Source organism: Fonsecaea pedrosoi, assembly GCF_000835455.1.
Source record: "Fonsecaea pedrosoi CBS 271.37 unplaced genomic scaffold supercont1.3, whole genome shotgun sequence".
NCBI lineage: Eukaryota > Fungi > Ascomycota > Eurotiomycetes > Chaetothyriales > Herpotrichiellaceae > Fonsecaea > Fonsecaea pedrosoi.
The window spans coordinates 1,508,409-1,526,474 of NW_013550613.1; the positions used below are offsets into that span (position 1 = coordinate 1,508,409).

General features: G+C 52.3%; 5 protein-coding genes across 5 annotated transcripts; 2 read left to right on the forward strand and 3 right to left on the reverse strand.

Annotated features, from left to right (window-relative positions):
- Positions 1–1,213: 1,213 nt before the first annotated feature.
- On the reverse strand, positions 1,214–2,702 carry Z517_04431 (uncharacterized protein; the record flags this gene model as incomplete). Its single annotated transcript, XM_013429760.1, has 4 exons — positions 1,214–1,264; positions 1,326–1,922; positions 1,990–2,568; positions 2,667–2,702. 4 exons carry the CDS (start codon positions 2,700–2,702, stop codon positions 1,214–1,216), a joined length of 1,263 nt encoding a protein of 420 aa, XP_013285214.1.
- Positions 2,703–4,382: 1,680 nt separating this feature from the next.
- On the forward strand, positions 4,383–5,875 carry Z517_04432 (uncharacterized protein; the record flags this gene model as incomplete). Its single annotated transcript, XM_013429761.1, has 3 exons — positions 4,383–4,503; positions 4,575–5,012; positions 5,070–5,875. 3 exons carry the CDS (start codon positions 4,383–4,385, stop codon positions 5,873–5,875), a joined length of 1,365 nt encoding a protein of 454 aa, XP_013285215.1.
- A 798-nt stretch (positions 5,876–6,673) lies between these two features.
- Positions 6,674–7,549, forward strand: Z517_04433 (uncharacterized protein; the record flags this gene model as incomplete). Its single annotated transcript, XM_013429762.1, has 1 exon — positions 6,674–7,549. The coding sequence occupies one exon, from the start codon at positions 6,674–6,676 to the stop codon at positions 7,547–7,549; it is 876 nt and encodes a 291-aa protein (XP_013285216.1).
- An 804-nt stretch (positions 7,550–8,353) lies between these two features.
- Positions 8,354–10,132, reverse strand: Z517_04434 (uncharacterized protein; the record flags this gene model as incomplete). Its single annotated transcript, XM_013429763.1, has 1 exon — positions 8,354–10,132. The coding sequence occupies one exon, from the start codon at positions 10,130–10,132 to the stop codon at positions 8,354–8,356; it is 1,779 nt and encodes a 592-aa protein (XP_013285217.1).
- A 4,214-nt stretch (positions 10,133–14,346) lies between these two features.
- Positions 14,347–17,742, reverse strand: Z517_04435 (uncharacterized protein; the record flags this gene model as incomplete). Its single annotated transcript, XM_013429764.1, has 1 exon — positions 14,347–17,742. The coding sequence occupies one exon, from the start codon at positions 17,740–17,742 to the stop codon at positions 14,347–14,349; it is 3,396 nt and encodes a 1,131-aa protein (XP_013285218.1).
- Positions 17,743–18,066: the final 324 nt, after the last annotated feature.

Below are 18,066 nucleotides of genomic sequence, written 5' to 3' on the forward strand. Positions count from 1 at the left end.
TTTCAAGACTCTGGTAAGTTCACCATCCTACCCCAAACGCTACGGACAAGCTCTTCCATCAGGTATTGGTATGTAGTGCTTGTTTCTTTTTGAGTCACCTTGTTATTCCTCTATTTCCATCTGGCACCCGAACGGTTACTCGTACATACTTTGCAAGGGCAAAATAGACAAAATACTATATAGGGTCGGATGTCGGAGATTGTCCCCCGAGACATACAAGTACTGTATGTACCCGATACCGGTAGGAAAATGGCACTACATACTCGATACAAACAGTACTACACTCGTCTGCTCGCATCACAAGACGGGATGTGGTAGGTCTCAAAGGACGACACGCAGAATGTCCCAGGACTGTTTCTTGTATCTCTAGATCCAACACCTGTGGTGATGAAGATTCAAAAACGCCCAGCAAACCAGACAAGACCAACGCACCTACAAAATGCGAATTACATGAGCATGCATGCAGGGAAGGGTTGTTTGACCTCCATTCCTAGCTTGCAAAGAAGAAGACCCGAGGAAGAGTTTACGCTACCCAGGCACCTACCTGCGAGCTCCGCGCGAGCCTGCTGGATACTACATTCTGCATACCACAAATCCTGTACACGGTACTGCTACATAACGCACGTGCCATCCTAAGACGGATGGATGGTGGTCCCTTAGACCGAGCCTTACAGGACAGGAGCGAGTGACTGAGTGACTGAGTCAAGTTGAATACTAACACAAAGCAATCCGTTGCTTGATAATGCTTCTTTGATGATTCCGTTGGGTCAATCGGGGCATCGGCCTCTCCAACGGATCGTCCATCCTACGAGCTCTACAAGAATTCAAAAATACATAGGTTTCAGCCCAAGGAAAGCCGGACCGTCAATACCGAAGGAAGAGGAGTTTCCGAATCATCGCACCAAGAAACACACTTCTCGACAGGAATATGGAGAAAGAAATTGCTATCCAGTCGGTCAGCAGGGTGGTGTTTTTTTTGCCCGAGATGGAGGCTTATCAAGAAGGGCTAGTGGACCTCCAGCATGGGGTGGCTCCCTTTCTGTCCTCTGAAGAAATCGCAGAGCATCACATCAAACTAGTACTAACTTTGCCAGACTCTATACAAGTACAGGTCCAGACTGGGGGCGAAGTCAACAAGGGGCAGCACACGCCGAGGCGCCCAGCCAGCGGGATCCAAGCTCACAGGAGTTTCTCCTTGTGGGACCTGCCCTTCTTACGTTGGTCGATAGTACTGGGTGAAATCGTGTTCGATGCTGGAATATTTCTAGAGATTCCTGATGAGCGTCGTGTGCGGTTGGAGCCTGGGAGAGATTTGCTAAACTTACCAGCAGAAATGCTCTTGTCGCCTCGTCATCGCCTTCCAGACCTTTCAGCAGTTGCAAAAACTTGTCGGTTTCCAAAACCGTGTCGGGATCACTGTGCATGATCCTATTCATATTCTTCATGGATCTTGCGTCGACATATTTCAGGAACTTCTCGCGGCGGATGTCGGCGTAGAGGTCAAGGATGCTCTCGTCCGCCTTGCCCTCGTACAGGCCAATCAGGCAGTCGGCGAGGGCACCGACATCCAGCACGGCCGTCATACAACCATAACCGCCGAATGGGTTACACACGTGCGCAGCGTCGGCCGCGAGGATGATTCGTCCCACCCTCATCTTCTCAACGCAACGGTTGTGGATCCGAAACTGGTCAGTCTGTGTGATACTGTACTCGCCAGGTTCGGGGTGGCCCGGCAGTAACTTTTTGAAGGCCGTGTTCCGCCGTTCGAGGTACTCTTCGTCAGAAAGACCGGCCGCACTGTCACCGTAAGTGACACGCCAAAGGCCTCCTTTGCCTCGTTTTGCGATCAGGCCCCAAAAGTCCGGATCGACCATATAATTCCCTCCGTCCCAGCCATGTTTCTCAAAACCGTCGTACCAGACCTGTTGCTCTAGTCAGCCTTGGGCGCCTCAATATACCGCAAATGCGGGAGGCCTTGGAGGAACGGACGTTCTGGACCATCAAACGAAAGTCGAATGTCTGACCGGGCCACTCTCTGCCGAACAGAGATTTCCTCACTGTGCTCGTCGCTCCGTCGCACCCAATAACATAATCGGCAGTGAATCTCTTCTTCTCCTTGACCTGCCCCTCTTCGCCGGCCTCGACATCAACCCAGGCAGACTGTTCATCCTGCCCTGTGCCCACGACCTTATGATTGAACTTGACTTCGACCAAGCCGTTGGCCCTTTCCATACAGTGTTTATACATGATTTGAATGATCTGATTGAGAGGCAGGATGGTCATGCGATCAGGATGGTCTTTGACAACAGAGAGGTCAATCCCCGTGAGCTTTTGGTGATCGCTAACTCGACGCCAGCAGATGCTGGGAAAGCTGTCAATGCTTTGTTCCCGGAAGTCGTCGAGGATGCCCGCCCGACGGAATATCTTGGTGGCCGGGACTCCATATTGGGTCGCACGGAGTCGCTCGTCCAGTCTGTTCCATGATTCCAACACGATTGAAGGGATATTATGTTGTGAAAGGAGGAGAGCGAGAAGCAGGCCTGCCGGTCCAGCTCCCACTATGACAACCTATGCTTTCGCTGGTGAGTTTCTTGTGCGATTGAACAAACATTTTGCGGTTGAGTGAACAATGAAGTTGTACAGGGGCTGTTGCGGACCATCCTCACCTTTTCAAACGGTTTCTTTTGTTCAATTGACCCCATTGCTACAGTCTCGGTGACCGAACCCTGCAATTTCGATGCATTGGAACAAGAGATATCTCGGACATCTTGCCCTGACTATATATATAACGCTGAAGTGCTTGATTATGCTCGCTGATAAGGCGTCCAGATATTGGCCTCGATCGTGATACGGAACGTTCCGGGCTTACCATTGCCACAGCTTCGATGGTCTTTACTGGGAAGCCGGCAGATGGAAGTGTGAATCTCACGAGGAAAAGACGGGGAAGAAAGAGACATGTTGGAACCGGTAGTTGAAGGTCGGCTTTGAGAACAGAGAGGACTTGCGTGACACCCGTGGTAAGCTGTGCATGCCCTCAAACATGGGGAACTGGGGGGTTGACGGCTTAGATTCCGTCGTGCAGTTTCTCTGGTCAAATGGTTATTCAGACGGGCCGACACAACCCAGTCGCGGTACAAGAAGGCCGGGATGATTATGACGGGATCGCCTTTCCTGGCGCCATCTGCTGTGGTGGTGGTGGCCTTTCTCGATGACTCGCATTATACCCTCTTTCGGTCTAGGATACCATATCATGTACACGTGATTGCAGATGCACCACGTGATCAACAGGATCAAGCGAGGAGACTTGAATGTACCGTGATTGTTGGTCTTGGTTGACTGTCATCCGAGACGTAACAAGTACCTCATACCCAGCATGTACCTGCTTGACGGTAGTGAGGTGGTCTGTCCAAGTCCTTAGGTCAGTACAAGCAATGCCAGTCGAAGATGTTGGCGAGTCGCAGCCACAAACCTCGCCAATCACCATCGCCGAAGCCACCATCTATTAAGCGATCTGGGCTTAGCGTGTGGCCAAGGGAGCACGAGAGCCACCTAATCAGCCAAATGGCGCCTGGAGCCGTGGACTAGAGCCCCAGGCCAAGTGCGGGCACCACCGCCTGTTCCCTGGCCATGTTTCACGCGCCGCGTCACGCAATGGAGCCCCTGAATACCCCGAGCCAGTCAGGGCGTCCATGGGCCTGGATCTCGGGCCCTAGGGAGCTTCTGGTACGCAACCCAGGGCTGCCAGGGCACCGTAGAGCCACTCACAGACAGTCAACACGCACCTGAATGGTGATCACCTGCGTCAAATCCAAGCATAGTAACACCCCGTAATAACATTCTGCGTTGACTAAGTCTCCCTCTATAATTTTTTTGCCTCGCCTGCGCCAATGCCCATCCCTGCTTGCCTGCGCATCTCCGTATCACTCGACTCCCCTTTCGACATTCTCTTTTGCTTCTTTTCACACTCCGGCATCATCATCATCCATTGTAATTCCTGCCTTCTTTGCACCCTTCTTTATCTAGAGCAACCCTTTCTCACTCTCGCTAACTTCGTTTGTTGCCTCGGCATCCGCGTGTCATCTGGTGGTGTTGGTGCTATCGCTGCTCGTTGTTGATTCTTTGTTCGAATTCGACCGCCAAATTCCCACCGCGGATCACCGTCTCTCTCGCTCAGCAACATCTGACGAATATTCTCGACTTGGTTTTTTGTGCGACCAGATCGAGCCCCCGCCTGTTGTGATACTCTGGTTACAAGATCGAAACCCCTTTGTACTGCTCTCGGAGCATTCTTCGTATACCTGTGCATGTTGCCGTCGCCCTTTCATTGACGACTGCATCCGCATCCGACCGACCTTCACCCGGGAGGTATAAAACAAACCGCAATGGCGGGCCGAGTTTTTCATTCGCTCGTCTTCGTTGCCGCCACGTTGGCACCGGCGGTCTTTGCTCAGACCAAGTGCGGCGGTGGTGTTCTGTGTCCATCAGATACACCGTGCTGTTCACGTATGTTTTTTGGCCCCCGGGATACTCTGTGATAAAAGAGATCAAGACACTAACAAGCAATGGGGTGGCAGAATATGGTCAATGTGGCGTTGGCGCCTATTGTCTGGGGGGATGTGATCCCGTCAACTCGTTCAGCCTCGATTCCTGCGTTCCTGCGCCTGTCTGTCAATCCAAAACCTATGACTTTAATGATCTCGACGGCGTCATGCCCAACACCAAGTATCTAGGAGATGCTTCTAAAGCTGACTGGGTCTCTTCCGGCGACCCCTTGGAATACAACAACTCGGTGCTCCTGACCATGGCAGAAGGAACTGTGGGGACCCTGCTCTCTAGCACGCACTTTGTGTGGTATGGCAAGGTCAGCGCCAGATTTGCCACGTCTGCAGGCGCCGGTGTGGTCACTGCGTTCATTTTGCTCGGCAACTCCAAGGACGAAATCGACTTTGAGTTCGTCGGCACCCAACTAACAAGTGCTCAAACAAACTTCTACTCTCTGGGTGTACCAGTCTGTATGTCAATGTTCTAGAGATTCTGGAATGAGAATGAGTACGCTAATGGAATTCTAGATACCAACGGCGGCAACACCACCGGCCTCTCGGACGTGCACGCCAATTTTCACGACTATGAGATTGACTGGCAACCTGAGAGCATTACTTGGTCGATTGACGGCAAACCAGTCCGGACGCTAAACCGTGAAGACACTTGGAACGCGACGGACAACCGATATTACTACCCTCAAACCCCGTGCCAAGTGCAGCTGTCATTGTGGCCTGGCGGTCTCCCAACCAACGGCGAAGGTACCATCGAATGGGCCGGAGGTCTTGTGGAGTGGGACTCGCCGTACATGACCAATGGCTACTACTTTGCCCAGTTCGACTCGGTCTCGGTCGAGTGCTACGATCCACCCTCAGGCGCAAATGTTCAAGGCACTAAGTCTTACATCTTTACAGACGACGCCTTGACTAATGCCAGCGTCGAAATCACCAACCAAAATACCGTGCTCAAGTCATTCCTTGGGACTGGCACCAACACATCGGCCGGCTCTTCTAGCAACAGCGCCAGCGCCAGCGGCTCCGCCAAGACCAGTGAAGTGGCCACGATTCCTGGACTTTCTGGTGTTGGTACTGGCAGCAATGGCGGGCGTGGCGACAATACCACGGACAATAGTGGAAGCGGAGACGACAGTGGTTCTGGAGGATCGGGAGATAGCAGTGCCAGCGCCTCAGGAGCTGCGTCGACGGGTTTCGTGCAGGGTGACGGAGGTGACTCTTCATCCAACGGTGCAGGCCAGATTGGCGGCAACAGCGAGACTGTCCTCAAGGGCAGCTTGTTTGCAGTGGTTGTTGCGCTGGTTGGGTTGTGCATTTTGTAATCTTGCAGAGTTTGAAATTTTGATCATATAAAACGACAAAGTATGTGAAGCAAAGAGGTGCAACTTGGAGCATGTCTGATTTAATCATGTTTTGCATTTGTTATTGTGCATGGCGGTGCATTGCGAATATCAGGGCGGTGGAGGCGAATTCGAGTTCGATCACTCACTCTCCGCGGATACCAATATGGAGGAAGTCTATGTAATGATGGACGACCAGAGGGAGAAAATATCCTCCAATTTGCAAACATCTACAAATACAAATGGCTTGAGAGTTAACGGGTGCATCTCGAGCACAGAAATAACGGTGCATTGATTGGCTGGAGCCGAAAGCTGCCTCCCTACGGTGCGTCGGTGCCACCGAGGACTATGTATGAAGTCATGGATGCGCTGCACAAGTGCTCGGTACTAAGTAAACCGTCAGTGACTTTTTTTCTCCGCAGATTCAGACTTCCGACACCCTTTAACACGACAACAGCAACAGAGTCTTTGTATCGATGGGGAATTGATGCACCGGTCCTCCCAATAGATATCGCCGGTGTCATTCACCTGTCCTTTTTCAATCCTTCACCGAGTTACCGAGCAAGTACCCAGCATCGAAACACCTTCGGCTATCTACCTACATAATAACTCTGAGCTGGTGTCCGATCGGCTATTAGCAACTACGTCGAGACAGTCGATACTGGTACTGGAATAAACGAAGGATTTTTCATTCAATTGCTTTGCTCCAGCTCTAGTGCTTCCGTGTGGACTTGTCGCAGAGAAACACAAATAGCAAAAGGACAGAAGGGGGAAATCAAAATGCGGGCTCCGTCGACAGACCTCCTCCGTGCGCTGCGTCACGCAGCAGCAGCAGCAGCACCGCGACAGTCTCTGCTCTCTGTACACTCGAACCCATCCCAGATATCACGTTGCGTCGGGATTGCCTCTACACGCCGTCAAATATGCCATAGTCCATCCTCACCCACGAGACATGTGCGGCGCGCACTCTCGACGACCGCAGCACAGGGTCGCCAACAGACTTTGCCCGGTCCCTCGTCCTCCAACGAAGTCAGCCGCGCCAGACAGATCAACCCCCGCGCGCCGAAAACCCACGATCGTGGACCCCCCTCCAAGGAAGACACGCAGACCGACTTCTCCAAGATGGACATCCTGGCGAGTGCGGGCGTCGAGGAACCCGCCACGTCCATCGACGCCTGCACGGCCGACGGCTTCTACTTGAACAACGGCGTGCACACGTCCGGCGGCAAGGGCGTGATGCTGTTCGGCGGCGAAGCCTTTCTGTGGCAGCCGTGGATGATGTCCACCACCACTCATACCACCGCGAGCGCAGGCGATAGTGAAGGAGGAAAACCACCACCACCACCCCCACCACAACCCAAAGACTCTAGATTTACAGCCTTCCTGAACCCGCGCGGCCTGTTGACCTTCCCGCCATCCACGCTTGGGCTCCTCTCCCTCCTCTACCCGAAACCAGACCTCCTCATCCTCGGCACGGGGCGCAGACTGTGGATGCTCTCGCGCGAGACGAGGAAGTTCCTCTCCGAGGACCTAGGCATCAAGGTCGACGTCATGGACACCGCCAACGCCGCCGCCGCGTATAACCTGCTCGTCATGGAGCGGGGGGTCGAGGAAGTCGGGTCGATTTTGATTCCCGAGGGTTGGGCTGGTCGATAGGTAGGTAGGCAACTAGCGGAGGGGATGCCGGAGGGTTATCAAACTGGCAAGGAGAGAGTGTCCTGGCGTGTCTGGCCTGTCCTGGCCTGGCATGGCCCGGTAATGGGTACATCGCAGTGTAAGAGGCACACAGGGAACTGCTACCAGAGACGCTGTCAAGCTACTTACCTATCTACCTTACTGCCTACCTTGCCACCTAGGTAACCATTGTAAAAACACAATCGCAATCGCAACGTCGTTACCAAATGTTCGTTCTCCTTGCCTTATGCTTGTCATGTGCAGAGGAACTAGTGCGAACATCTGTGTGATTGTGTATGGGTATGCGTACTCGTATATGATAGTATGCGTCTCCATATTCCTGTGTGGGCAGGCACGCACCAAACCAAATGACAACCACTATCTTGTTTCCGGTACCTTGACTGGTGCGTCTGTATGTCCGAGTATAGGACACAGCTCCGTCCTGATCAGGAAATCGGGGATACATTATGCTTGTCTAGTACGTACAAGTACGAAGTCTCTATCTACCTACCTACCCAGGTAGATATCTACCGAGACAACTAGTATGGCTCTCAGTTCCCCAACACAACTACTACGTACATACCCTGTCTTGCCTTGCTTTGGGGGGAACTCGACCAAGTCGCTCAACACACCATAAACGCTCGTGACGCTTGACCTCGTCGTGGGTTTTCGCAGCCGTGCGACGATGGAGCTGGTTCGGCCTTGTGGTCCCATCTTGCTCTCTAAGAGACACTGCTGCTGATGACTGACCATAGTGCCAGATGTTCCCGAAGCTGATGGTCTGAATCACCTCCGAGTACACTTTGCCCCGCGACACCGCCATCTCGCTTTCCCACAGTTGTAGCAGAATTCCGTCCCGCACCGACAAGTCATATGGAGACATCCCGAGATCCGCTCCACCATGTTCTTGCAATGCGGACACCGCATCCACTTCCGGGTCTCGCTCAAGCTCAGTAGCGCTTGGCCCGCGGTGTCTTGCTCGCAAATAGTTCCTGCGTGCACCTTCTTCTTGCACAGTCGACAGGTCACGTTCGAGCAGCGGGGGCACAGAGCCGTCTCGCCGACATATTTGGCCGTAGGGATGAAAGCCGAGCATCTCCTGCTGTGGCAGTATGTCGGGTTGGGGGTGGAAAGCTCCTCAAGTACGGCTTTGTACGCGCTCTGGACTTCTGCTGGAAGCCATCGAGAAACGACATCTGGCTCGACCTGCACGCTGCAACATCGGAAGGCCTTCTTGTCCTTTACTGCCATCTGAATTGCTGTCTCCAGACAGGTTTGACAGTAACGGTGCTTGCACCCTAACCGGCACGTTTGCTTCCTGGGGACGGGCTCGGTACAGGCGGTGCACTCAACCGGCCTGGCCGCACGCGTCCTCGTTTGCTCCTCTTGTCCTCTTTGGCCTGCACGGCGTTGCTGCCATTCCTTGCGGTGGGGACGCCCCATCCCTGCAGATGCTCGTTGTTCCGTGGCACCAGCTTCTTTAGCATGGCGCGCAGAACTTTCGTTCTTCTGAGGGTCGTGTTTCCATGCATCCTGCACATCTTCCGTCACACTCAGACCGATAGAGATAGCGTCTCGGTCTGCTGTTGACGACCTTTGCCTTTCTCGCTTCTCACGCGCACTTTCAACACCACCAGAGCTTCTGATTGTGCCTATCCCTTTTGCTGGGTTAGCATCTCGAGGTGGCGAAGACCGAATACTGTTTGGCTCGTTTGGTGCCAGGACATTCTGATGCGGATGAGAGATACCAGCCGTGACCGGGACTGCCGATTGGTTTGTCGCAAGACCCAGTGCTCTTTTGAGCCATTGGAAAGGACTTGTCCCTGTCCTGCGGCGCCGTGGCAGTAATGGGCCCAATGACCATTGGCTCCCCGAACCCATCAACTCGTCTGTCCAGGTCGATTGGTGTCCATACCCTTCTGGCGAAGCTGGCATCTCGTTCTCGATCTCGAATAAAGCTCGAGCAAGCTTCGCGTCCTCGTCCAATTGACGAGCGTCTTCTGCCTGTATTTGGGCATGCATATGTCTCTGGGTTTCCTGTATCGCCCTGTTTCCTTCTCTTTCTCTCTGTGCTGCAAATGATCGTGCCATCTCTGGCTCTTGGTGGATAACGAGGTCGTCTTCCCTGTTCCATGCGTCTTGTAACCTGCGGATAGGCTCAAACAAGGCTTCCAGCTCTTCTTGTTCTCGCCGGATGATATCATCTTGAGCAACCTGTGTTCGGCTTCCTTCCTCCGACGACCGATTTGGCTCTGCCACGAGAAGTTCGTGATAGTCTTGTGGGGCGTCCCCAGCAAGCTCCATGGCATACCTGCGATCATGTTCAGACTGCCTCTGCCGTTCCCATCCTGAGTGATCCATAGGCATCATCGACCTTGTATAACGTGTACCCATTGAGACAACATCGCCATCATTCGAAGGTCTCTTCCAACCTCTTGATCCCGACTCCTCGTACTCTTGCAGCACCCGCTCAATCCTGTTTCCAGACAGTGGTGCTTGACATCGGTTCCGAGTTGGAGGCAGCTGGCCGAGGGGTGATCCAGAACCATGTGAGCCAAGCGACATTGCGGTACTTGTACTTCTATTGAGTGAGTGCCCTGTGTTGAACGACGGCGACAGCTCACCAGCATAAACATCCACCAGTGGGTCACACGCGGTGACTCTCGTAATCGGATTGCTTGGTTCGGTCCGTAAGGGCGGGAGTGATCCGTCGAGGTTGTGATATGTAGCCGACTCATTATAGAGTGGAGGGTCGAGGTACTGAGATCTGTATGTATTTTTGACTCCAAGGAGCTGGCATCCCGCCCAAGTAGGACCGGTGTCGTGTCTATGGTATGAGGGACCTGGTGTCCTGGGGCAGTTAGGGATAGCCCATTGACCTAGGGTTGGATCCATTGCAGGCACATAGCCGTCCAGGTAGCGAACAGAAGGAAGATTGCCGCCCGAGGGCAAGACTTTCGTTGTCTGCCTGTCTTCCGTGCAAGGCTCCATCCAAGAACTATTTGCTTTGAACCCATAAAACGTTCTGACTTATTGTCGTCATGTGTTATGTTGGGAACAGCCTATTGAGTGCGTCCCAAGTCAGAGGGGTTATGGTCGTATTTTCCAATATGAATACACGTTAAAGCAGTCGTATATTGATCGATTTGGTTTCCTCTTCCCTCGCCTTTTCCGAGGCACAGCTTGTTGATGTTTTCTAGACAAGTATTGTTCAGAGTCGACTAACAGGAGGCTAACTAAAGAGGGTCATTGGGACAGTCATATGCGATAACCGGGATCAGAGGTTGAGGGGTCAGGCAGTGGTTGGCAAGACAATCTGTGGTGCGGTCGAGCTTAACCCAAGGCGCAGCCACCCCAAAGCCACTTTCATGGCCTCGTGGGGTAAAAGGACATTTGCTTAACGGCAAAGGATAGGACAGTTAGACCAAGCAGGTAGATTTGGGAGAGAGAGATGTCTGGGCACGGGTTTGAGGCTGTGCAGTTGTAGGCACACCGCGAGGAAGAGTATCGGTCTGGCGTTGCGGGTTTTACCTGGCCGAGGCTGTCAGGCTTGTGAAGACATGTCCCTAGGAGATGGATATCGTCCAACAAGAACCTGTCTGATCAGTCCACTCCATGTCGTAGGAAGTTGGGATTACGCCTTGTGTTTTCTGCCTCTTCTTCCTCTCGACAAGGCGCGAGCCGCTGCAGTCTCGGTACGACATGTCTGCATGAGGCGACCAGTAATTTTCGATGCAGAGGGTCGATTGATGCCGCTTTCAGTCTAGCTGCTGCCCTCCAGAACTTGGCTGGCTGGTGAGGAAGTCCCATTATTCGCATGACAAACAGAATATACCAGGCAATAGGATCATCATCCGGCTGTCGGGACTTGTAAGTAGCGCCTTGGTTCAGCTGGAGGTATTGCACATTGGTGCTATTCGTAGAGAACCGGTCAAGTAGATGCAGAACTGGAATCTACCAAACTCATAGTCAGCCAACAAACGGGCGTCCCAGTCAGTCCTCTCAAAGTCTTTCAGGTAGGCTCTCCGCCTTGGTGGGACATATACAATACGTGACACATGTCTCAAATGTCCGAACCAAAGGGCCATTGACACCCATTTCCTCGGCCTGGGACGTCTTGTGGGGGTTCTGCCATATAAAACACAGCGATCGACGACATATCGACAGTCATTGCCCAAGCCTCCTCGTAGTCAAATGATCACGAGGGAGTGGTGGAGGTCCAGTATAGCGTACGCCAGTGTCGGCATTACACCTAGGCAGCCCGTTCGTTCATGCTTCCGAACACTTGTGTTGAGAACACGGCGGAACTAAGATCTTGTGGAGAAGAGAGTTCTCAAAATCACCAGTAGACGAGATTTTTAAGTCTATCCACCTCATGAACTCAAAGCACTACAGCCCATGCAGTTTCGTCTGGTAGATGGACGCACGTCGAGTGTACAGGGTTCGCGGATTTGCACCAGGCTGGCACCCATAGTGATTATGGTAAGTCCGAGAGGTCAGAAAGGGAGCGCAAAACAGGTGTCCCACTAGGCGTGGTTGCTGATGGTCGATAAACGTCCATATTGCTCTGCTGTGTCCTTTGGCAGTTTGACTCGGTCGTTTGGATGCTGGCAAGCTTTGGCAGTGCCCGTTTGTCGTCGGTTAGCTAGGAGCTTCCGTTCCAAGCGCACGCGAGTAGTGAACGATGGAAACAAGCTTGGATGATGGAGAGGAAGAAAGGAGGTCGGGGGATGGTGGATGAAGAATGTAGGATCGACTTGTAAGCAACGAGAAGAACAAGTGATTAGCGCATGTTTGACATTTCTCTAGATTTAGGCACAACACTGTGGGTGCTGGCAGTCCCAATCCTCCTCACCACCCTCCTCCTTCCTTTCTGCTTCTCTACATCATCGGCAACAACATCAAAATAAATCTAATAGTCGCCTTCTCGTTCCCATTCGATTCCCCTGACTTGATAACCCAACAAGGTTGCCATCCATCGTCCTCTCGCATGTGCCCACAATCCATCTCCACAACCTGCGGACTTTCTTTCCACCCCCAAAGCCCAAACGAGCACAATACTACTGTGATCAGAGTGCCAAAGTCGAAATCCCCGGCTTCCGTCCGCAATCCCCGCGCTCACATTCAACCCTGCCAAAAATCCCTGTCGACGCCATTCAAGATCTCCAGGACACCTCGCCTTCCCCGCCCACAATCGCCGCAAAAACCGCTCTTGCTTCAGCCCACTGATCATCTTCGCGCGAATACAGGTTCTCTCTCGATGATGTTGACTCCAGGATAGTACTCTGATGGTCTGTCAATCCACGGTGGACTCAACCCACGTCGTCCGCTGCGTGGCCCTAGAAACACCGGTCTCGGGCGAGTTGGAAAGGAGCTGAACGTGGTGACCTCTTCCCAAGGTAATCCAGTCGGCAGATGACGTGATGGTATCCTCCTCGTCGGCCGTCGTTCGATATAGTCGTCGTCGTCGCCACACGGTGGGCAACAGAAGAAGACAAGAAAGACGAGGATGCAGCCGACAACTGTTATTGGTACCCAAATCTTGGTGCTGTCGCCCATTTCGCTGGCAGGGTCACAGTTGGCTCGGTAGCAACAAGTGTAGAGGATGCTGATGAACAAGGAGCAGCTCGACACCTGCAGTCTATCCAAACATCCAGACTTAACCTTTTAATTAGGGTGCAAACGAACTGGATCAAGCTGCCAACCTGTTTGTACCTGTCAAACAGCCATGGAAACCACTCGAAAGGAAGACGCATACCTCCAGCTTGCCTTGTTTGACTGGTTCTTGGAGTGCTCCAGCTCCGAGCTCACGCCTGCCTGCAATTCTTCCTGCAACAGGAATTGTCGCTGAGCATCTTCTCCCTGGCCAGGAACCCCTCGCCAGGAATACCGGAGTCTGTTGACGAAGACACAAACCTTCAAGATGCTAATGATCGTCTGAAGACAAACACGAGCTTCCCACTCACTCCCAAGGACTCTTCCAGGCAAACAATACCCAAGGCAGCAGCCCCTCGTGCTATGGACAGTCCTCCACCACTTAGATGCTCTGAAAAGGTCTGGGAAGTGCTGTACGATATTCCTGGTATGGAAATTCCTCCAGACCATGTGTCCGTCGTCGCTTAAATCTCAATATTGGTGACCCTGGGATCTGTTGGCAAGAATCAGCCCACAACCATATTCCACCGCCCCAGTGAGCGTGGAAGGACTGGATGATCATCGCGCGTCTCTCGCTGAGTATAGACGTACCTGTTTACTGGTGTCATTCCCCAATAAGTGGAAACTCCCAGGATCCAGACAATATAAAGGTCGGACTCATTGCTCCGTTTGGAGTCATAGACACCAGTCGCACTAGTTCGGCAGATGAAGGGGCGTCTGCAATTGGGATGCCCCATCACGTCGGGAAGGTATCACGGACAACCATTTTGATATTGAGCCTCGTTTTTCTGTGCCACCAACAAATCTGTTTCCGAGCACTCTGGGTCTGGTTGGTCCTTTCAGCATTCCACCACACGAGTCCCGGTCACAATGCTCTACATACCAAAGACACCAGAACCGCCTGCCAGAGTTCAGCTGTATCTCTACGTTCAGGAGTAAGAAAATCGAAATAAAAGAAGTGATCAGGTATGTACGTGCTTTCGGCCATTCCAGGCAATTTCCAAGGCACATTGAAATATCTCCGAATATAGCCCAGGGTATCAAAGGTCATCGACATCGTGAATATCACATCCTCGTACTTTTCCTCGTGGAAGGTTCCGTTTATCCCTCTCCAGAAGCAGAAATCACAACTCATCGTCTTCATCTTCACTCGCCGTCTCAATGTCGACCACCTCTGCATCGTGTTCCTTTTTTGGTTCTGTGCCCATCTTGACCTTTGTAATATCTTGCCTGGTATTGTGGTCGGGCTTGACACTTGAATCTCCCATCTGGATATTCTCGTTCTCGACCTCTTCCTTCTTCACACCCTCTTCCGCGCTCTCAGATTTTACAAGCCCACGGAGCACATCTCTCCTATGGCGGTAGAAACGGTCAAGGCACTCTCGTCGTTGCGCCTGGCTCCAGTTCTCCACCACCAACGCGAAAGACACCACATCGTCTCCGTAGCCAGCCCATCTAGCCATACTGCAGAACTGTCGTTTCCGAACAGCTTGAGGCGGACGGTATTTGTGTCGCACGTTGCTGCCATCGGGCGTGAGAGTCCCTCCATGTTGCTCTTCATGGTATGGATCGTCATACGCATAGTCATAAACATCCTCGCTCCCACCGCTGTGTTGGGACTGCGACGCGTCGTCCAAGAATACCTTTTCCTGTTGCTCTTGGGTGTCCCAGTGTAGATTGTTGGCTGCGGCTTCTTCGGCTCGTTTGGACAAGAGGGCTTCAACTTTCGAGGATCCAATAACTTCACTGTTCTCATGCGTATATGACACACCCACCGAAGAGAGGATGGCTTGGACGGGATCGTGTTTCTTGATGCCCGTTTTGGCAGGGCCAAAAGGCGTTTTCGAACGGGAGCGAGATGACCGGCCGTCATCTCCAATGATCTCAGCTGCGAGTTGGGACATTGCCGCGTCTTCCGACTCCGGGTCGGTTTTGACTTGAGATGCTACACCTTCTTCATCCTTGATTCCACCTTCGGCATTGATGTCGTCGGAGTCGTGCTCTTCAAGCTCTAGATTTGCAACGCGGACATCGGCTTTTGACTCTGCAATATTCGTCTTGTTCACAATGTCACGCAGGACCTGATGCTCGTTCTGATATGCAAAAAGATTCTTCAACCCAAAGATCTCCCCTTTCTGATCCTTGCTGTCCTGGACACCGTGGAAATAGCGACGCTCAGATGTGGCGTTGTAACCAATATTCGCTTGCTGCTGCTTATAGATCTGGCGGGCGTAGACGATCTCTTCCAAGGTCCCTTGACTGATCAGTCGAAAGACTTCCACGTCTCTCGTCTGACCGATTCTGTAGGCCCTGTCTTGGGCCTGTAGGTCGTAGCTGGGATTCCAGTTCGGGTCTACGATGACGACTTTGTTTGCAGATGTGATATTCAGCCCAACGCCTCCAGCTCGAGTGCTGATCAGGAAAACGAATTGTGTGGGATCAGTGTTGAATTCTTTGACTGCCGCATACCGATCTTCATATTGCATGCTTCCATCCAGGTAGTTGGCGTTGAATTTTGTGCTGATGAACAAATTCTGCAGCATCTTGAGCAAGCGGACGCTGTGCGAGAAGATGAGGACTTTGTTGCCTCCTTGTTCATGCCAGAAGGCGAGAAGCTTCTTCAACACTCGCCATTTACCACAATACTCGGGGTTACCAGTGTGCATGATACTGTCCCGGGTCCGGTAAATTTCCTTCCACTTGTCTGGCATTGCAATTTGGAGCATCTCGAGATCCTTTGCTTGTTTGTCTGCCGGGTCCGACCCTTGTGGTATGAGAAGGGCCAAGTGATTTGAGAGATTTCGAAGAATTGCGATTGCGGGAAACACCCAGCTTTGCCATGCGCTGCCATCGTCGAGTGTCATTCTGCAGCACCATCCCGCCTTCTTCTTCCTTCCACACATGCATGGATCACCGCTTGTCTTGATGTATTGAACGATATCACTGTCGAGGAAGTTTTGATATGCTCTTGCCTGAGTCCCTGTGAGAGGGCAAAACACCACACGATCTGACTTTTTGGGCAGTTGGTCTTTGATGAGGGCTTTTGTTCGCCGAAGGAAGAATTGAGGCAGAAGGTTCTGGACGAGCATCTTTGCCGTCTTCCTAGCCCTTGCCAATTGATACTGTGAAGCATCGTGACTTTGGCCCAACTTGAGTGGTATACAAATCGATGTCTTCCAGGTCGAGACTGGTCCAAGCTTGCCCGGGTTAGTCCAGTTGAGAAGGGTCCATAGTTCTTCATACTTGTTCTGAATGGCGGTTCCTGTAAGACCGATACGACAGAGAGCATTGATTTCAGTCATAGCCTTGGTGGTATCTGATCTTCGTTCTTTGATGATATGGCATTCGTCAGCAACAACGCAATCCCACTGAATCATGTTGATTTCGCCTTTGTTGGCTCGATATGTGTGGTATGTAGTGATCATGACTTCCAACATACCCGCTTGGGCTTGCAAGAGAACATCATGTCTCTGAGTGGCCCCTCCATGGTAGAGATCAACATGCCACCAGCCCCAACGGCGGAATTCATCTTTCCAATTCTCCATCAGGGTACCTGGGCAGATGATAAGAGTTCGCGGGTACCACTGCTTCGTTCTGCGCATCTTTCTCATCCTCTTCTGATCGCGTTCGTCCCCAGTCTTGCCGTAGGCCACAGTCAAGAATGCAATCACCTGAACGGTCTTGCCCAAACCCATATCGTCACCGAGAATGCCACCTTTCTGGTACCCGAAAAGTTCATGCATGAATGCCACGCCCTTAATCTGGTAGTCACGCAAGAATTGTGCAATCGGAGCGGGGATGAGTCCAAGTGAATAGCGCAACTCAATGTCCTTGTATTCCCGAGATGCTGTTGGTATGGGAAAGTCCGGTCGCTCCCTCAACTCCCGTAGCCTCTCATCGTCCGAGAACTCGACATCGTCGTATCTAGGGGGTAGGGCCAAGCCACCTTCCCGCAGCTGCTTTGCACGGTCGTCAAATTTTGCTCTTCGACTTCTGACATAGTCTGGCATGGTCCATTCCATGAGATCCTCATCCGAGTCAGAGCCGCCGTGATTTCTTACCCTCCGACGTTTCCTGACAGGTCCTGTTGCTCTTCCAACTCCAGTTGTGCCTGTGGCCTTCTTGACCGTCGAACGAGTCGCAAACCCATTGTCGACAGCTTCAACGAGTTTGGCGGTCAACCCGCGGCTTTTCTTGGTCTTTGATGTCTTACTCTTGGCTTTCTCATCTTTACCTTTCTCCCATTCCTGCTCAAGCCGCTCAAGTTCCTCGTCGGCGGAATCGTAAAGCGTTGGCTGGGGTTCAGCAGGTTCAGGTTGGGTTCGCTTCTGTGCTGTTCGCTGGTTTTGCCCTGTTACGCAGTCTGAGATTTCCACCTCGCTAGCCGTGCTTGGACTGGCATCAAACCTCTCATTTAGACTTGTGTTTACCTTTTCTGCGAGCGTTTCGCCACTGCGTACACCTTCTCGCTTAATACGCGGAGCATCCAAATCGTCGTCTTCGCTGTCAGTGAAGACCATATTGGTAGCATCCACGGGTTGGGGAGCACATGAAAGGCCAAGACGTTTCAGGATATCTTTAGACACGATCGACTGGAAGTACTCGGTACATTGATGGATCACCGCAGTCAGTGAGCCAAAGAGAGACGCAGCTACAAGGCAGCAGCACACAGTGGAACTTTGCCCAGCGCGACGAGTGACGCGATGTCACATGACACGCCATGTACCGAGCGCAGGCTCTTGTCACTGTGAATCCCACATTATTGTGGCTCTCCGTGCTCTCCCCATCCTTCTCCTCGTCTCCAACTCTCCATGTTTGACAGCCCTGTAGGCCAGTCTGAGGAT